This window comes from Neophocaena asiaeorientalis, unplaced genomic scaffold (assembly GCF_003031525.2).
Source record: "Neophocaena asiaeorientalis asiaeorientalis breed wild unplaced genomic scaffold, Neophocaena_asiaeorientalis_V1.1 scaffold603, whole genome shotgun sequence".
NCBI lineage: Eukaryota > Metazoa > Chordata > Mammalia > Artiodactyla > Phocoenidae > Neophocaena > Neophocaena asiaeorientalis.
The window spans coordinates 2,611,153-2,631,997 of NW_020175662.1; the positions used below are offsets into that span (position 1 = coordinate 2,611,153).

At 36.2% G+C, this 20,845-nt stretch overlaps 1 protein-coding gene across 1 annotated transcript; it reads right to left on the bottom strand.

Annotated features, from left to right (window-relative positions):
* Nucleotides 1-533: 533 nt before the first annotated feature.
* AP5M1 (adaptor related protein complex 5 subunit mu 1) lies at nucleotides 534-20,792 on the bottom strand. The gene is made up of 8 exons (XM_024731456.1): nucleotides 20,432-20,792; nucleotides 13,358-14,003; nucleotides 8,500-8,727; nucleotides 7,787-7,926; nucleotides 6,978-7,063; nucleotides 6,768-6,886; nucleotides 3,815-3,911; nucleotides 534-1,396 (listed from the first exon to the last, which is right to left on the bottom strand). Exons 1-8 carry the CDS (start codon nucleotides 20,503-20,505, stop codon nucleotides 1,314-1,316), a joined length of 1,473 nt encoding a protein of 490 aa, XP_024587224.1. The 5' UTR covers nucleotides 20,506-20,792; the 3' UTR covers nucleotides 534-1,313.
* Nucleotides 20,793-20,845: the final 53 nt, after the last annotated feature.

Consider the following 20,845-nt stretch of genomic DNA (forward strand, 5'->3'; position numbering starts at 1 on the left):
AATTTCTATGCAATCTCCTTTCAAACTACCATAGCTCTCTTTCAAGAAGTTAGCAGCTTTTTCTAAGCTTTTCCTTAAGGACTCATAAAAAAAAGAAACCAAGATATAATTTAATTGAATATTAATCTGTAATGCGTATTTTTTTTTATATAACTCTTCTAATTCTGTTCTGTAAAAAGAAACTTGACATGGAATAGGTTTTGAGGTTCTTGAGATTTCATCTTTTCTTGAATGGTCATTTAAAGTCCAACTTGACAATGAACTACTTTGAAAACAGAACGTGACGAATAATTGTAAAGACAGGTAGAGAATAAAGAGTATGTATGACTGGATTGTTCCTGAAGAAACCCAGAACATGCCAATAAGGAAGCAAGGGTGACAAATTTAAAGAAAATGTGCTACATGAAACCGAAATAAGATTTAAGTGATACTCTCTACCCATAAAATAGCTTTTGATTTTTACCTGAATTCATTCATTAATGAATTATAATAAAACAGGAAAAGACTGATATTATATCTAAATTTATATTTAAAAATTTGGCTGCAGATATTCAGTAATCACAAAACACTATGCTCATCTTCTGAAGGTGTCCCACCCCTCTTAATACGCTTACTAAACAAAATGTTATTGTGGCAGATGAATAAGCTTGCCTGAAAAGTAACTCCAGAACAGAGATAAACAAAATAGAATTATGCAGATTCTTTATTAGTCAGTAGGATAGTTCTGATTAAAAACAGGTTACTATTTAAACAATTTTCTTTCATTTTCATCAGCTGTTTTCTCAAGAGATTTACAAAGTTGTTTCTAATGTGGTCTCTGGTATTCTGTAACAACACATTGTACTAGCACTTAGCACTTAGGTTTGGAAGAGCAAATAGTTTTTTATCTTGCACGGCATCTACAATCTATTGGGAGCAGCTGCCTGCAGCTCTGCACTGAGGAGCCTAAGCCCATATCCAGGAAGGCTCAGTGGAGAAAGAGGACTGTGACTGATTAGCCATGTCTGCCACAGAGGCAGGAAGAAACATGTATGGCAGGGTAACCCAAGACTAGTCTACAATAAGCTGAAAGTGAATCACTACATTTTATGCTCTGAATTCATACTTGAGTAAAATCAAAGGGTAATGAAATTGGATACATTAGTCTTTAAAATGTTCTTTCAAACTAGATCAGACTAAAAACATTGAACAAGAGCATTTTGTAATTAAATCAATGATTTTCACTCATAGGTTATATGCATACACCTTAAAAATAAAAGACTGTGATTTAATTTATGTTACTATTGTATAAATCCCATTTAAACATGAGACAATTACAGTAATAATGATCCATATGTTACTGGAGCAGGAGCTTTAGAATTCCAGATGTAATAGTCAGAAGAAATTAGTTTCCGGTCTAAAAAAAAAATGATAAGATTATATTATCTTGAAAATTCAATGAGAAAGCAAAGTCATGATATTTAAAATTGTGGAACACAATTATTTCAAGGAAGGCAATACCTTGAGATATCAATTTCAATTCAATTTTTATCAAGGCATTATTATAACTTTCACCACTTTAAAAATATGGCTTCATTAAATACATGAATAATCCATCTTTTAGCTTATATATGCCAAAATCCCTCATGCCAAATCTGCTAATTTTTTTCTCACATCTTCCCTAAATTCTTTTTCTTATAGACCATTACTTCAGCTACAAAAACATTAAAAATAGTTTTATTGTTACCCTTCTGTAACCTCTTCACCACAGTTCTGATTCTGATCTTGCTATTCTTTATGCATTCAAAGTTTCAGAGATGGAAATACACATCCAACTTTCTAGTAATGTCTTAAAAAGCTTGCTTCAGTGGTTTCTTATTGTTCTGATCAAATTTAAGGTTTCTGTTTTAAGAGCTTTGGACAAATGAAAACCTCTTTAAAGTTTTCTGATATGTAAAACTGAGATGATAATGCTCATTTGGAGCTAGACATGTGTAAGTTCTTATTCCATACATCTCCATGTATCCAATTCTGCCTTTTATACCTTCTTCATAATGAAAAGGATAGAGGTAGGATGTATTACCTCACTGCCTTTTTTTGTTGTTTGTTCAGTTTGAGAACCTAGTAACATTGAGAGGCAACATAGCATACTGGTTAAGTGGTCAGGGTCTAGAGACAGACTGCTTGGCTTTGAGTCCAGTTCTGCCATTTACTAGCTATGTGACCCTATTCTCTCTGTTCCGTCAGCATCCTCATCTGTAAAATGGAGATAACAACACTTACGTAGGGTGCTGTAAGGATTAATGAGTTAGCACATATTACATACTCAGAACTGTGCCTGGCACATAGTAAGCAATAAACATCAGCTATTATTATTTAAATCAAGATTATTAGCATTATTAAACTCTTTTCAGAACTAAGTTGTATATTATGAATATAGATTTTATTGTCAAGATGATGGCAAAATAAAGGTTTTTACATAGTTTCACGAAGTGACAGCTATGCTCTGAAACTAACAGAAGAAGGAAATAAAAGATTGGTCATAATTATGCATTTAAAGTGACCTCTTTCATTCATATATTAAGAAGCAGGTGAATTACTGAAACATCCCATTCTGTATTATAATCTCTGAAAATTACTAAAATATGTTTAGTTAATATTAATAAGATACAATATTTTAAACATTATCTAAAGAGACAACATATTTCCCATAGACAACCTAAAATACTGGTCTGTTTGCATTTAGACAAAACTGCTGGTTTGTCCAAACTAACAACTGTATTGTGCCTTCATTAAAAAAAAAAAAAAAAAAAAGCATTATGAAGACTCTTCCATATACATGAATTTCTCTAAAAAGCAACGAAAAAATGATGTAGGAGAAAGCACAGGGATGTATGGAGGTAAAGAATATGGCTTATTCTGGTTATATTACATAGAATTTATTATTGCCATTCATAGGTAATTCCTTAGAATTCAGTAGTTCTGAGTTCTGTAATTCTTTAGAAACTTTCAAGTACAAAGTCTTGTCTTATCCTTCCTAGGGACCTAACCCTTAGTTTAAGAAATACTTACCTAAATAGCTTTATTCCCCTTAATATATGAGGCAAAAATGTTGCTGCTTACGTTTATCTAACTCTACCTCATTCTAGCTACTTTTTTGTTCTATGCCACATATCTATATTTGATCTGAATTAAATAATTTTGAATTCATCTACAAATTGCTGTTTCCCCTCCCTATATTTCCATTTGTACTATATGTGTGTGTATGTGTATACACACACACACACACACACACACACACACATTTCTCTTGCCCTCCTTTTGGTAAAACAGAGTACTAAATAATGCTCATTGACTACAACATTTGCTAAAAGTATTTAAACTTTTAAGTAATAATCATACTTAACATTTATTGAATCCATCCCACATGCTAAGCATTATGCTAAGTGCATGGTTGATATGATTTTATTTAAACCTCCTAACAACCCTGAGGTAAATACTACTACTAATTCCGTTTTATATATGAGGAAACTAAATAAGAAGTTCACTAACTTGCCCAAGAGTAAAAGAGTAAATTATAAGCAGAGCAAAGCAAATCCAACTTTAGGCTAGAGCCCACCTCTATGTCAATCCTTGCTCATCCAGACCACTTTACAAATAGGAGAAGGCAGAGGGCAATGTACATAAACTGTTACACAGGATGGATTAGGCCAGAATTTTTATAAATCGGTATTATTCTCTGATCTTTTTCTGTCATATTTTAATTTTATCTTAGTTAATAATAACATAACACCACTTTAGTTACCTTAAGTTAGTTTGAATCTGTACAACTTACATGTACTTATTTTTGGTTTTCCTGATGCAAAAACTTGAACTGAATGCTGATCCGCATAACACCCAGTGAGTGTGTAATCTAAGATCCTAAAATGAAGCTAGAACAAGAAGAGAAATGTACCAAATTAAGGTGATTATTTGGTAAAAATGATGGTCACATTTTTGTCCCTTGACACAAGTTTAGGAATTTATTTCACAGAGTTCACAAAATAAAAATCACAAATAATACTGTGTGTTTGCGTGCAAGTGCACATATTCACACATATACACTCACCTTTCCCTTCTGCATTAGGGCTGTTTCTTTGTAAGGCTGCCATTATGAAGTGCTTAACACATACCAGGCCCTTCACTAATATAAACTCTAATCTGCACTGCAAGGTATCCCTAACTTACAAATGAGGGAACTGAGGTTCAGAGATGGAAACACTTAGCGTCCCAGTAGGTAAGTAGTAGAGCTGGCATTTGAACTCAGACCTGCCTGACTACAAAAGCTGGTGCTCCTTCCCCTATGGTGTTTGGTGTTCTGTATGTTCTCTCCTATCTCTAAGGCTATGTGGCTGTGATAGATTTCAGATCATAATTCTTTTATACACCTTTTAGCAGAAACAATAAAGTAATTACTAAAACAGAAACACCAGTTTATCTGGTGTTTGGAGGGAATGAAACGCTCTACTTAATTTTTCAGAAAACTAAAATTTAACTTTTACATAACTAACCTTTCTAAAATGTAATGAATGAATGTAAGTTCCTGGATTTAATTGATAATGTGGTGATATCAGTATAAATGCCAATTAATATATTGGGCTATAATAGAGAGGGCCATTAGTACCTTCTCTGAAGGCATAGTGCTGGGCTGTCTCTGAGCCACAATGATATTCACATGAACCATGAAAGGTCTATTCTTACAGAACTCCTGCCTCCTTTTGCTGTGATTCGCATCTTTGCTGCTAAAAGCTTTTGATTTGGCAATATCCAGATAGCTTTTCTATACTTTTTTTCTTCCTTCTCCCTTCCCTGCAAATTTCTCTCTTTTCCTATCTTTCTCCTTTTGATTGCCAAACTAACTGATCACAGACATAGATGTAATTTTCAGATCTTCTCAGCAATTTCTTCCCTATTGCAACTCAAATTATCTAATAGTAAAGGGCTTTTGCTTGCTTGTTTGGTATAATTTTGGATGCTGGAAGTTATGACAAGGTTGATTTCCACACAACTAGATATTATAAAAATAAATCTATTCATTGAACACAAATACGTACTACACGCTTTTGATGCGGCTATAACTGGTTAGGTGATGAAAATGAATAGAAGAGTCATAATCCCTACCTTTGAAAAACATATAGTATAGTAACATCTCACATTTTTTTCTGAAAAACATCTGGAAGAGGGAATTTCTATAATAATCATTGAAACAAAGCTCATGGACATAGTTGAAGCCAATACAGAAGAAATGAATATCACTAGTGTACTTCTGACTTCACTACCATTTCCCCTAGTTGCTTTTACATATAGATTTCAATCTCTCTTTGATTTCTTTGATACTACTCTATTTAGGTTTTCCTGCTACCTTTCTGATCGCATTTTCACTTTCCCTCACTGATTCTTTTGAACCTTCCTCCTATTTTCTCTTATCTTTTTATGACCTTTTAATTTCTACTGCCTCAACTATTTCTTCCTCATGGATAACTCCTAGATCCTAAGAACAGTTGAGCTTTCTCTTGAGAATCAAGCTTTGGGTTTTAAGCCACCTACTGGACACCTATACTGGGGTAAATTGCTATTACCAACAACATATGTGATATGAAGCCCACTCCCTCCCAACTTTCTCCACATTTCTTCTAAGATACAGAACTTTCTTCTAAGTATGTACATCCATTCATCAAATATTTATGTGCTAGGTACTGAACTAGATGTTGGGAATAAAACAATGAATGAATGAGATTCACACGGTCTTTGCCCTCCTGGAGCTTCAAGTCTGGTTTAAGTCACAATTTTTTAATGACATCATCTTTGACTTAAAACTATTTCCTATCTTTCTATTTAATTAGTGAGATTAAAGGCTATACCTTTATCACAGCTCTATTCCTTTTTCTCCCTTCCTTTCTCTTTCTGTGACACTACACTAGTTCAGCATTATTAACTTACTACCTTTCAGCTGGAATACTAATATAGCTAAAAAATAGTTTCTTTGCCTCTAGTTTTTTTCTTCACTCACCTTCCTCACATCCATTTCAGATTGATCCTCATAAAGTATCACTTTCTGAAGGACCACTCCCGTACTCAAAGAAAGTATAACATTTTCTAACAAAGCAATGAAAGCCAGATTCAAATCCTCTACAATCCAGACCTAAATCACTTATTCAGACTTCTGTGTGACTACTGTTTCTAGTAGTGCTTCCTAAACATGCCTTGTTATCCTTCATTCCTGTGATTAAGTCATTTCTTCACCTATACAAACGACAGTTAATATTCAAGGCTTCATATCGATGCTTACCTGAGCCTCAGAGTTTTGCCTAAACTCCATCTCTACTACAAAGCTTTCCTTGACCACTTTGGTTGGAAGTGCTCAGTCTTTTTTTTGAAAGACCAAAAGCAGTCAGTCCTGATCAGTTACTGACATGCATCATTGAAAAATCCCTAGAGGGCAAAGACTACATCTTACATTCTTTTTATACAAATCTCAAATGTGATATCTAAGAACTGTGTAGAACTAGGTTAAGTTGAGGTATTTAGGTTTTACATAATTCTTTCACCTTAAAAATTTTAAAGTATTAAGTGAAATAGAAAGTGATTACTAAACAAAAAGAATCTTAATAAAATCTAACAGAGGACTTAGACAAAAAGAACAGAACTCCAAAAACAAAAAAAAGTTAGGAAACATTAAAAATCAATTATATGCAATTTGGAACAAAAGGAAAGGTTTCTAATGTACTGAGCCATATAAATATATTTACCTTTAAATATGCTGTACCTCCAATGCAAATCTGGTCAAATGGCTGCTTTTCATGGCTCTTGGCTCCAAAAGTTACAGTTCCAGAAAGACTAATTTCCATTGATTTTGGGAACTTCTGTCCTAAAAACAGAAATACATCAATCAACTATTATAAATTAAATAGATTCTACAGCAAATGAATGAAAAAATAAATAAATAAAACCTAGTTTACCAATATTCCAGATCAATAAGCTTTTCTCTCGAAATACTTCAAGCTGGCCAAAACTAACTTTGTATTCCACATGTGTGACTGGACCTCTTTAAAAAAGAAATGGACAAAATGGAAAGAAAAAATAATCATAGATATAACAGTTTAAAGAGATTTAAGTCAAATCTTGCTACTGTTACTTAATACAAGGACAACATAAAAGCAGATCTGTATTCAAGTTTGCAGAATAGAGTAGAATAAATAATGAATATTATATCTCAGAAAACACAGAAACACAATAAACATTCTTTTGGTGATGCTATACATTTCATTATTAATTCTAAAGATAACTACAAAGTCATGCAGAATGTATTAATACAGGCACATAGATTGACGTAACATTAAAACTGTGATTTTACTATATATTTATGTATCCTTTGAAAAGAACTATTCTGTAGGACAAACTTAAAAGTAGAACTGATACGGAAGTAATCTTATGATATTAATTCACCAGGTTTTCTAGTTGGGCTTGATCTGTATGTTGAGTACAGAAAAATTGTTAGAAATAAAGCCAGTAGTAAAATAAACCCTGAAGAAGCTACACTGGCTGAAGTTTATAATTTACTAGCAAGTAGTTTAACCAGAAAAATGACAATATTTAAAAATAAAGAGATTATTTTTATGACAATGTTTTGGTTAAGAATCAGCATACATTTGAATAACATAAAATTTTTAGATCTTAAAAATAAGGTAAAAACCAAGACAATTTATTATAGGGCAGTGGGAATGTACTAAAGAAGGCAGAGGTCATGGCATTGTTATTTTATTCCTACCTGTTGTAAAAAGGTATATGAGCTTCACAGAATTCAAAACTATTTTTCACACTTTCATGAAGTTTTAAATTAACTGTTATTTTTAGTTGTACTTCTTCCTCTTTTACTTGATAAAAACCCAAAATTGGTGGCACAGGGACCTGGAAACAAACATAAACACATTTTTATATAATTCCCAGGTTAATGGGTCTAAAATATCAGTGGTGATGGAGAAAAAAGCCTTGCAGTAATATAGTCATTATATACAGATATGACTTTAATGACTAATGGGTTACTCCAAGTTATTCTGATAATAGATGATGAAGCTACATTCCTTCTAAGGTCAGGGATTCTTGCATCTCTTTCTATTTCCAGAGGTGAGAAAGGTGCCTTACAGAGGTGTGTGATACATTCTTTTTCCTACTCCTGCTTGTTCAGATTCCCTTCCTCCAGGGTCTCTATGACCTGCAACACAGAACATGCACTAGACATACTGATCACTGACACCCGCCCACAGTTTCTGCTGCCCTGCTTGTATCTTGACTCCCCAACCCTCCCAGATCAGCAGTAGCTTAATGGGTCATCAATAACTGATTGAAGCGAAACAATCTGAATCTTCTGGTAAATAACTCATGAAAAGTTCTTGTTTGGACCAAAAGTATGGATGATTTGCTTACAACAGAATTCATAAATATGAAGATTAGCAAAGTCCCAACTTCTCCAAGGTTGTTTACCTGAGAAGTGTAGTAGCATAAGTTGAATGACTCTAAAGGTGGAGTGAGTGGAAATTTGTAAGGCCCACTAAATGCAGAATCATCTGCTGCATCAATGCTACTAGAAGTCAGAATGGCAGAGTCGAGAGATGTCACACAAGGATGAACCAGAAAATCCTGAAGTGGAGATCCATTGGTGGGGAGACTCAAGCTGATGGTAACATTTGGCATACTTCCTTCTAAATCACACTGCAACACAAACAAACAGATATTACCAAGATCTTTGAAGCATACATCTTTTGAAAGAGGCCTTTCTTAATTTATCTGAGTCACTTTCCACAACTTAATTCACTTTTCTCTCAAGGTATTATTCTCATTGCTTTCTGTGTTCTGGTTAATGATTCTATCATGCTCTCAGACACCCAAGCCAGAGACCAGGAGAGCCTTCCTAGAGCCCTCTGCTTACATTTAAAACCCTTAAAAAGCAACTTTTCTTCATTCCTGTTACACTGGTACAGGCCCTTACAATTTCTGTCATAGCCCTCTAAGTGTATCTAGACTCACTTTCCTCTAATCAATCCATCCTTCATCAATGCTAGAGCTATCTTAATAAAACATAATTCTAATTATATTGTATCCATGTCAAAACCTCTCAATAGTTCCCCCTCAGTTTTGTATTACTTTTAAAGCCTTTTGCTGTTTGGTTCCCATCTACCTCTTTAATCATTTTCTACCCTGCAAGTAATGCTGGAGACACACTGGGGACTGTCAGAGGATCAGAGACTTATTCTCCCAGCTCCTCTTATCCGGGAGTAAGCCCTCATTCCTATACTAAACACCTTTACTCCCATAAATCTGTAGTGGCTCTTTTTCTGACCCAGCCAGACTGATATACCTTACTTGGGTGTGTGCTGGGGGTGGGGGTGGGGGGCGGTGGGCAGTCAGGCTCTTCCTTTATAACTCAAACTTGACATTTACCTCTATTAAAGCACCCAATTACAACTGTCCAATTGAAGCATATAAGGCTTACTGATAAGTTTTGTTTGGCTAGACTTGTACAATATTTTAAGAGTTGGTGGAACTCAGTAGGTATAATGCTTAGCTCCAAATGCAAGCAGTTAGTTCCACTATCATGTACATAGTCTGCATTATGCATTAACTGCCCACTCTCTAGAGGTGAGATCAAATGTCTGTGCTCCTGTTTGTTTCCTTCTTTAAGCTTTAAGTTTTTGAAAGCAAGAATTATTATATTTTTCTTTGTATCTCTAGTGCCCAGTACATTGCTAAGTATAAGAGATACTCCAGGGACTTCCCTGGTGGCGGAGTGGTTAAGAATCCGCCTGCCAATGCAGAGGACATGAGTTCGAGCCCTGGTCTGGGAAGGTCCCACATGCCGCGGAGCAACTAAGCCTGTGTGGCACAACTACTGGGCCTGCGCTCTAGAGCTCGTGAGACACAACTACTGAAGCCCACAAGCCATGACTACTGAAGCCCGCGTGCCACAACTACTGAAGCCCGCACGCCTAGAGCTCGTGCTCCACAACAACAGAAGCCACCGTGACGAGAAGCCCACGCACCGCAACGAAGAGTAGGCTCCGCCCTCTGCAACAAGAGAAAGCCCATGTGCAGCAACAAAGACCCAACGCAGCCAGAGATACTCCAATAACGTTTGCTGAATGGATATCTTTTTATAATTATGAACCGTACCTTTGGTTCGCAATTTTAATAGGAAATGTTTTATATTTTTATCTATCACTTGACATATGTGTGAATTCATGAATATATCTGCTGTATAATGCAAGCATTTAGAGAGCAGGCAGGCATTATGAACAGTACCATGTATAATTAGTGACTTATAAAGGTCTTTCAGTGATAGTTAGAATAACGTCAATCCCATTTGATAATAAAAATGCCAAATAACTACTATAAAACTTAAGAACATTTTAGTATTTTCAACTTTAAATCATCTGCTACTTCACTCTCTATATGTGGATAGCAAGAATTAAAGAAAAAAGTTTTATTTTTTGGCAGATATTTGTGGAGATAATATATGAACAAATATTAGTAGCAAATAGTATCAACATTTTTAAATATTTGGTTTATACTTATTATCCTCTAACACAATTAAAGGAATCAGAGAAACAGCAACCATTATGGAAATAACCAACAAATTATCTGCGGTCTAGGCATCTGAAATACCAGAGCACTAGCCATTCACTACGGGATGAGGACATCCATTCTAGAAGAAATCTGTATACTACCCTTTAAACCAATCTGGCATATGTAGATCTGGACTTTTAATTAGGAATTATACAAACAGAAGGGACCTAGGTACTTATCTAATTCTAAAAATGAGAAAAGAGGGCTTCCCTGCTGGCGCAGTGGTTGAGAGTCCGCCTGCTGATGCAGGGGACAGGGGTTCGTGCCCCGGTCTGGGAAGATCCCACATGCCGTGAAGCGGCTAGGCCCATGAGCCATGGCCGCTGAGCCTGTGCATCCGGAGCCTGTGCTCCGCAATGGGAGAAGCCACAACAGTGAGAGGCAAGCGTACCGCGAAAAAAAAAAAAAAAAAAAGGAAAAAAGATTTTAAAAAATTGTGTAACTCTTCCAAAGAGACAGAGAAATTAGTGGTGGAATGAGGATTAGAACTTCAGTCCACTGGCTTTTGGTTCACCAGGTTTCCTACTAGGGTTGAGATAAAATGAAGATAATTATTTCCATTTACAATAGGCTTCACAATAAAACTCCTTTAAATACTTTAAAAATGGTTTGGCTAACAGTTATACTATTTACATACAACCCTAAAGAAACATTTAGTTCATGAGTTTCAGTACACCCTCACTATTTTTATTTTTAGAAAAAAGTTTTTTAAAGATGAAAGTTTCCCATAATGATCATTTGTATTAGACCAAGAATAGGAGCCAATCTAAAATTCCCAGAAGCAATAAACTAGGGTCAGCCTATCAATGAGCTGAGATATTTAAATAGCATAATATTAATTAGTATTAAATTATATATAACATTCCCTGTTCATTATTACAGAATGAAAAAGAGAGACAGTGAATTTTCCTACTTGTATTTTACAGAACTTACAAGAAACGTAGATTCAACTGCTTTAAGAGGTATGAATGACATAATCTGTAAACACCTTAATTTTGGAGACATTTATGATAATTATTTCTATTAAAATTAATAACTGGAATGTATTTTTTTCTTTTTTCAATACACAGGCCTCTCACTGTTGTGGCCTCTCCCGTTGCAGAGCACAGGCTCTGGATGCGCAGGCTCAGCGGCCACGGCTCATGGGCCCGGTCGCTCCATGGCATGTGGGATCTTCTTGGACCGGGGCACGAACCCGTGTCCCCTGCATCGGCAGGCGGACTCTCAACCACTGTGTCACCAAGGAAGCCCTGGAATGTATTTTTGATCATAATAGAAGTGAGTTTAAAACAGGCACATAAATTTTTAGGCCACTTTAAGGTTAAAAAGGAAAAAAAAAGACCCAATTTGTCTGCCAGGACTCTTCTAATTCTCTATTCTTGAAATCTACTTTTATCTATTGGATTTGCACTTAACTACTCAACATTAATATGATATATAAAAAGTTTGTATTAATAAGTGCAGAGAATAAAAGAAGATAACAGAAAAACAGACACCTGAGAATATTAATATGTACTTGTAGACATTCTCTTGGAGGGGCTCTATTTTTGATCATTATTGAATGTGGCACTGATCACTGCTAACTGTATTGTTATTTTCATTGCCTTTTCCTATTACCTAACCTTAAACCACAGAACCCTATATTAACCTAGTGACTTGTTTAAATAAAACATGAGCCCTTGAAAATGGCTTCAGATATTAAGTCAGAGATTTGTCAATTTCACCCCCTCTAGGAAAAATGGAAAGTAGGTATGGTGACTTTAAAATATTTTCACAAATTCTCTGACCCTACTCTTTTCAAAAGATGGAGCCTCATCCCACTCCCCTTGAACGTGGACCAGACAAAGTGACCTGCTTCTGATGAACAGAAAGTGGCAGAAGTGATACTATGTGACCTTTCAGCCTAGGTAATAAAAAGAATAGCTTTCACTTGTGCCTCATGTGGTTGGCTGTCTGTATGATCATTTGATCAAAGGGAAGGCAGTCACCAAGTTGTGAGAACATTCTTAAGCAGCCTGTTGAGAAGTCCACATGGAAAGAAACTGAGGTCTCCTACCAATAATCAGCACCAACTTGCCAGCCATGTGACTCAGTCACCTTGCAAGTAGAACTTCCAGCTCCAGTCATACCTTCAGGTGACTATAGCCCCAGCTGAACTCTTGACTGTGACAGACTTCCACACTAGAAGTTCCCAGCTAAGTTGCTCTTGAAGTCCTGACCTACAGAAACTACGAGTATAATAAATGTTTATTGGTTGTGGTAACAGGTCAATTCATTACACAGCAATGCAGTTGACCCTTGAACAATGCGAGGGTTAGGGGCACTGACCCTCTGTTCAGTCAAAATCCATGTATAACTTTACAGTCAGCACTCTGCGTCCAAGGTTCTGCATCTGTGGATTTAGCCAACTGTAGATTCAGCCAACTGCAGATACTATAGTACCAAATGCAGTATGTATTTAGTGAAAAAAAGCCACGTAGAAGTAGACCCACGCAGTTCAAATCTGTATTGTTCAAGGGTCAAATGCATATAGCCAGTATAATTAGTAAGAAATGCAAAAAGATAACATTATAAAATTTCACGTGAACATAACATTTAATGACTGCTGTTTATAAGAATCAAGAATGTCACATTATGATGTAAAATAAGGTCGGCAAATTTTACTTTTCTCCATAAATGTTAAGTGCTATGATAAAACAAGTACCAGAGAAAATCTCACCTTGCAAGTGACAACTCCAATGACTTGCCATGTATCTGCTATATCCTGTTTATCATATTGCATGGATTTTACCTTTTCAGTGATAGAAATAGAAACCTGTGGTTTTCCTTTGTATGTTCCAGCTTTCCAGGTCGGCTGTTTTTGTGGATGAGTAACAGAAGCAAAATTAATACTATCCAATGAATTCTGTAAGTTGGCATCTAACAAAGTGCCAAAGGGACAAGCCTGTAGAAGCAAGTCGGGCAACTGGCTCAATTTTGTATTTAGCTCACTGTCATTTTTTTGACCTGAGTAGAGAAAACCCTGTACCCCAAAAAGAAGTTCAAAGCCTTGTGAAATTCCACTAATGCTAATTAATGGTGGACGAGGGGATAAAGTTTGTTCAACCAGTGGAACACAAGCGTATATCATGCCATTCTTCATGAAAGCAACAACTGGCCAGAGTTCTTCACCTCCTATCGGGAGTGCATAAATGGATGTTTTATTGATGTGTGAACAGCTATCACGACTCTCCGAAAAGTCCTTATCATCACGCAGTAATCTCAGTTCAAAAAGCAGTGCTTTAAGGAAGGGACCATCTTCAGGAACAGGCACATAACTTGCTCCATTGAAGACTTTGGCTCTTTTTTCAACAGTTGGATACCGTCTGTATTAATGGAAACAAAACCATAATTAATTCCTGCAAGTAAAATAAAACTGCAAGTTCAAAACCTAAAAACAAACACAAAACATAAGGCAAACACTAATAACAAAACACACAATAACAAATACACACACCAACAAACAAAAACCACAACCAAAAAACTATTATATTACATGTTAAATTCTTACTAAAACAACTACCTGTTGTGTACTTGATATATCTCAAATGATAAAGTACCATTATCTATTATCTAAAAAAATTCAGTTTAGTTGATTTTTTAAATAGGTAGAGTAGAGTACCTGGTTCTAATTCAAAATCCTAGTCTTTGGCCACTCAGATTCGCACTTAAGCAAGGCGTGTATACCTGTATACATTTTAGGCATCTATAAGGACTTTTTTTTCTTTATCTTTTTAAAAAAAGTTTACTTTTTATTTCCTCCTTTCCTTTGTTTTTTAATCACAAGGAACATCTTTCTCCCCACTCAATCCTACCTCCAGGAGTAACCACTGCCAAGGGTTTACTGTTTCATCCTTCTAGAGGGTTTTCAATGCTTTTAAAGCATAAACATAAACACACTGTTATTTTAAAAAAAACAGAATGATACATTTTGCAGTGAAACTTACTTTTTACACTTTCCAAGTTAGGTCATATAAAGTTACAGCTGCACAGTATACCATTGGGTTAAGGACCTGCATCTATCTGGACCCCCATTGGTAGAAACATCACTTCTTTTGTTGTTACAGATAAGGCTGCAAAGAAGATTTTCTTGTCTTGTCTTTCCTTTCCCCTTTCTCCCTCTCCCCCCACCACTTTCTAACTGAGGTATAATTTAGATATAACATTATATCATTAGGTTGGTCAAAAAGTTCATTCATTTTTTTCCATAAGATGGCTCTAGTAGTGCTTAGTTGTCTTTAACTTCAGTGTTCATTTAAAAAAAAAATCAAAATTGGAGAATTTCTGTGTGGCCATTTTAATATTGAAAAAGAAAGAAAAAGCAACATTTTCAGCATATTATGCTTTATTATTTCAAGAGAGGTAAAAACACAATTAAAACGCAAAAAACAAGATTTGTGCAGTGTATGGAGAAGGTGCTGTGACTGATAGAACGTGTCAAAAATGGTTTGCAAGGTTTCGTGCTAGAGATTTCCTGCTGGACGATGCTCCACCATTGGGTAGACCAGTTGAAGTGGATAGCAATCAAATCGAGACATTAACTGAGAACAGTCAATGTTATAGCACACTGGAGACAGCCGACATACTCAAAATATCCAAATCAAGTGTTGAAAATCATTTGTACCAGCTTGGTGATGTTAATCGCTTTGGTATTTGGGTTCCACATAAGTTAAGCAAAAAAAACCTTCTTGACCGTATTTCCGCATGCGATTGTCTACTGAAACATATCAAAAATGTTCTGTATTTGAAACAAATTGTGATGGGTGATGAAAAGTGGATACTGTACAATAGTGTGGAATGGAAGAGATCGTGGGGCAACTGAAATGAACCACTACCAACCACACCAAAGGCCAGTCTTCATGCAAAGAAGGTGATGTTATATATAGTGGGACTGGAAGGGAGTCCTCTATTATGAGCTACTTCCGGAAAACCAAACAATTAATTCCAACAAGTACGGTTCCCAATTAGACCAACTGAAAGCAGCACTCGACAAAAAGCATCCAGAATTAGGCAACAGAAAATGCATAATCTTCCATCAGGATAACGCAAGACCGCGTGTTTCTTTGATGACCAGGCAAAAACTGTTATAGCTTGGCTGGGAAGTTCCAATTCATCCGCCGTATTCACCAGACATTTCCAGATTTCCATTTATTTCCGTCTTTACAAAATTCTCTTAATGGAAAAAATTTAAATTCCCTGGAAGACTGTAAAAGGCACCTGGAACAGTTCTTTGCTCAAAAAGATAAAAAGTTTTGGGAAGATGGAATTATGAAGCTGCTTGAAAAATGGCAGAAGGTAGTGGAACAAAACAGTGAATACCTTGTTCAATAAAGTTCTTGGTGAAAATGAAAAATGTGTCTTTTATTTTTACTTAAAAACCTAAGGAACTTTTTGGCCAACCCAATAGTTTCAGGTATGTAACATAATGATTTGATATTTGTATACATTGCAAAATGATCACCACAGTACGTCTAGTTAACATCTATCACCTTACATAGTTAACAAAAATTTTTTTTGTGTGATAAAAACTTTTAAGACTTCCTGTCGGGGCTTCCTTGGTGGCGCAGTGGTTAAGAACCTGCCTGCTAATACAGAGGACACAGATTTGAGCCCTGGTCTGGGAAGATCCCACATGCCGCAGAGCAACTAAGCCCCTGTGCCACAACTACTGAGCCTGCGCTCTAGAGCCCGCGAGCCAGAACTACTGAGCCTATGCGCCACAACTACTGAAGCCTGTGCGCTTAGAGCCCGTGCTCCACAACAAGAGAAGCCACCACGAGAAGCCCGTGCACTGCAATGAAGAGTAGCCGCAATGAAGTGTGCACAGCAACGAAGACCCAACACAGCCAAAAATAAATACATTAAATAAATTAAAAAAGAAAGACTTCCTGTTTAGCAACTTCCAAATATGCAATACAATATAATTCAACTATAGTCACCATGCTGTATATTACATCCCTATGACTTATTTATTTTATAACTGAAAGAGTATACCTTTTGACCCTCTTCATAAATTTCTCCCACCCCACCACAGGACTTTTTTTTCTGATTCCATCTTAGTAGAGTATGATGGAAAAAAGTGGTTCAATTTAATCCTCCACATTGTGGATTCACTAGTATACTGAGTACACTTGGTACCCTAAGTCTTCTTGCCAACCCCTACAAAAACATGTAAGAGCATCTTAGTAATAGTGGTTTATCTCTATGGCCCTGGAAGATACTATGAGGTAACAAAAAGAATAAAATGAATAATCTTTTATGGTTTCCATGCTCTATCCTGAACAGTAAGTTACTAATTCGTCCTTTCTTTGGGGAAACAGAAATTTACAAAAATGTTAGATCACATCTTCTTAATTAAAAAAGTACTTTCCCGATTCCTTATCTCTCCACTCCAAAGTCCACAACAAAGTCATTTATTTGCTATTAACTTCTGTGTAAATTGCCTAACTTCCCTAAGTCTGTCTTCTTATTTGTAAAATAAGGGAGTGGCTAAAGAACATATAAGCAATTCTCATCAAGAATCAAGAACAGACCTAGCCAAATAATGTTTTTCTACTAATTCACTAATACTACTAATAAAATATTGGTGTTTACTAATAATTCTAAAAAAGAAAAATAAGAATGTATTCAAAGTTATCCATGTATTAGTGAACCTCACTCATTTACATTCTGATGCATTTTCTTGATTGAGGAAAGGGAAGAATTAGCTAGCCCTCCAGTAATGGCCTAGCAGGTGAATGCCACTTCTTTCTCTTAGTCTTTGAATAAGGATAGTTAAAAACTCTGGACTGAACTCTAGTCCAGACTACTATCCTCTAGAGGATAATTCAAGTTCTCTTAAGTGTAAGAATTTCATGATTGAAATTGTAAAAATAAGTTTGTCTGGGACCTTATAGAATGTCTCAATATATGTTCAATAAATACTTTGCCGGATGACTCAACCTGTCATTTCAGAGTTATTCTAGGCCTTTTCTAAAACAGGACTTGAACTTTAAATGGCCCTGCAACTACAGGGAACAATACTAACGTAAGCTAGACTTAAGCTGGTACTGTTACTATCTATCCAGACAGCAAATCTCTAAACCAGAATCTAAATCAAGTTCTGTTGTGGGGAAAAAGTAGCTAGATAGAGGAAAGATCATTTACATTCTTAAATCTTAAGTGATGGCCATTATCCTTTGGCAAATATGTGGATAAAAGGCCGGTGCATATCTGTTTAGCTCTAACTCTGGCCCCAGGAGGTCAGAAAACAGAAAAAAAAAAAAAAACCTAACTAATTCGTTCAATGATACAGGATAAATAAGTGGCAGATGAATTATCTGAACCCAAGTTGCTGCCTTCACAGAGATGTTGAAAAGTCCACCCAAACAAAAAGAATTTTTCTTTTGAAATATTCTGAGCACAGTGGGAAAGAACTCTGAAAACAAGCACAACTTCTTCAAGAAACTTATTATTGTACACAGTACAAAAATCTTACCTCTACGAGATGTTAAAATAAGCTACAAAGCCACAGATATAAATACACTATGGTACTGGCAAAGAACAAAGTAATAGAACTGAGACAGACCAATGTTTATATGGGAGACATAATAAGCTACTATCAACAGCCCCAGAAATCAATGAAGAAAATACATACTATTTGGAAGATGATGTCAGGAAAACTGCCCCACAGCATAGAGAAAAACAAAATGAGAATACTACTTAACACCACATCCAGAGATGGACTACAGACGGATTAAAGGCCTAAATATAATAGAGAAAATGATAAAGTCAAGAGGAAATAATGTAGTAAGATATCTTCAGGAAATAAAGGTAGGAAAAGACTTCAACAAATTCCCCCAAAGGGCTAACTACTTTGACTGCAACAAAACTAGGGATTTCTGTTTAACCAAGGGTAATGAAAAGTTAATTGACAATGACAATAAGTTAAGACAGCTAAAAATGACATAGGACTAATATCAAGATTATGCAATGAACTCCTGCAAGTTAACAGGAAAAAACCAGCAACTCTTGAAGAAAAAAACAGACAATGGATATATACAGGCAATTCACAGAAGAGGAAACCCAAAGGCCGTTGCTACACAGAGAAATGCAAATGAAAGTGAGATATTCTTTACACCAGTACTGGCAAAAAGTGGAGTAAGTGTTAGGAAAGAATAGAGATACTGCTAATGAGAGTGTAGACTGGTCAAAGTATTCTGAGGAGCTAATTATTTGGTAATATTTAGTCAAAATCAGTATAGATATGCCCCCATGTAACTGTCTGAGGTTATTTACTGCAGCACCGTTTTGATAGCTGAGTCGGGGGCAATCTGGGAGATCATCACCGGGGGAAGGGGAGATGTAAAATGTGACAGATGTAAACCATGGAGTACTACAGAGCAAGTAGATGCAATGGCCTAGATCTGCACTATCCAGTATAGTAGCTGCTAGCCATACATGGCTATTTAAACTTAAAATGAAACACAATTAAAAACTGAGTTCCTCAGTTACAATAACAACATTTCAAAAACTCAACAACTACATGTGGCCAGTAGCTGCAATATTAGACAGTATAGATTTAGAACATCTCCCATTTCCATCATTGAAGAAAATTCTACTGGACGGTGCTGCCCTAGATGAACAAAGTAACCTGGATGTTTCCTAAAAATAGTGCTGAGAAACCTGACAAGCGTAAGAAAAGGGAATGACATCTATAGCACACTTAATTGTATAATTTGAAAAATACATACACAAACACACAAACAAAAGGATAAAGATACCAAAGGGAATATATAAGTAAAGCAGGAGTACCTAGGATGGATGGACCAATAAGGCTGATGAACCATATTGAAGATTATTATTAACCTCCTGAGGTACAACAACAAGAACAACAAATGTAAGCCAGGTACCCCAGAGAAAATGGTAAACTCCAAGGCTCGATGCCTTCAGTAACAGAAATTGTTAAGGCAGGAAAGAGGGAATTTTTCATATCCACATTGCCTACCACTTTTCCTTAAAATTACACTCATCTTTGTCAGCCTCAATCTGGATTCAGAACTAACTACTTCACTACAGAGCTTTTCTCAGGGAAGAATGAATGTTTGCAAGAAAGAACTGTCCACCACTGAGAACAAAAGGTGAAACAGAGCACTCAATTGCCACCCATATTTTACAGTGAGTTACTGTATATTCTCTTCACAGAGCTAGTTTGATAAAACGTGGCAAATTCTAAAAGTGAAACCAGATCAGCTCACACCATTTTAAAAAAGTGAATTCAATTTAATTTTTTGTACTTTTTCAATTTTCTTCAACAATTAGGAACTTTAAAGTAAACTATCTGAGAATTTCTGGGAATGAAAAATAATTATAAGCTGAAAGTAACAGCCTGATACTGCTCAGCAAGAACTTTCCATAAAAATGAGTTAAAATGTCCTTGAATGATTTTTATTAAAGTAGAAAAATGTGAAATATGTTTATTGCTCAGGAAGTTTCCTTTCCTTTCGTCATCTCTACATCAATCTTACGTAGGTGGAGTTACGATACAGTAACATTAATATGAGAAAATACATAATACTTAAAATGTGCCAGGCATCAACTCATTTAATTCTCACAACGCTATAAGGTAGTATTATTACAATCTCCACTTAACAGATGAAACAAATGTTAAGTAACTTGCCCAGGTGTCGGACCAGGGATACACAGCATCACAAAACTACGCTACACCATCCATCTGTCCGATCCATCACGCCTGAAGATTTAGATTTGCGTTTACCTGGAGAATCTGACGGTGCCACAAAGTGGACTTCCCGGTTCGTGGCTTATGAGCCACACTGCCCGCTGGGCCATGATAAGCCACTAAGGCATCAGCTCTTCTCTAAGGTGGCCACCGAAGAAGAGCGCAGACCGGCTTTCTCAGGCGTTTTCTTTTACCAGAAGCCCCGAGGCTCACGCATCTAGAGCCACATTCTGCCCCACCACAGACAGGTCGGGTTCAGCAGAGAAGCTAACTCCTTCAGATGAAGTCACTAAGACCTCTGAGTCCGCGCTGGACAACACACGCCACAAAAACTTCTGTGAATCCGCCCTTAAAACCTCCGGAAATCTATTTATCCCCACCAACCCTGCTACTTTCTTCCTCTCGAGTCCACTTCCGGGACGGTAGCCCGCAAGGATCATGATGCCTCAC

Bases quoted from the DNA above. Each gene is read 5' to 3' on its own strand.
- AP5M1 (XM_024731456.1), bottom strand. From the start codon at position 20,505: ATGGCCCAGCGGGCAGTGTGGCTCATAAGCCACGAACCGGGAAGTCCA. The intron at 8,728-13,357 runs GTGAGATTTTCT...TTTGTGTTGCAG, and splicing joins TTGGAGTTGTCACTTGCAAG to TGTGATTTAGAAGGAAGTAT. The intron at 7,064-7,786 runs GTAGGAATAAAA...TCTTTTTTAAAG, and splicing joins CATATACCTTTTTACAACAG to AGGTCCAGTCACACATGTGG.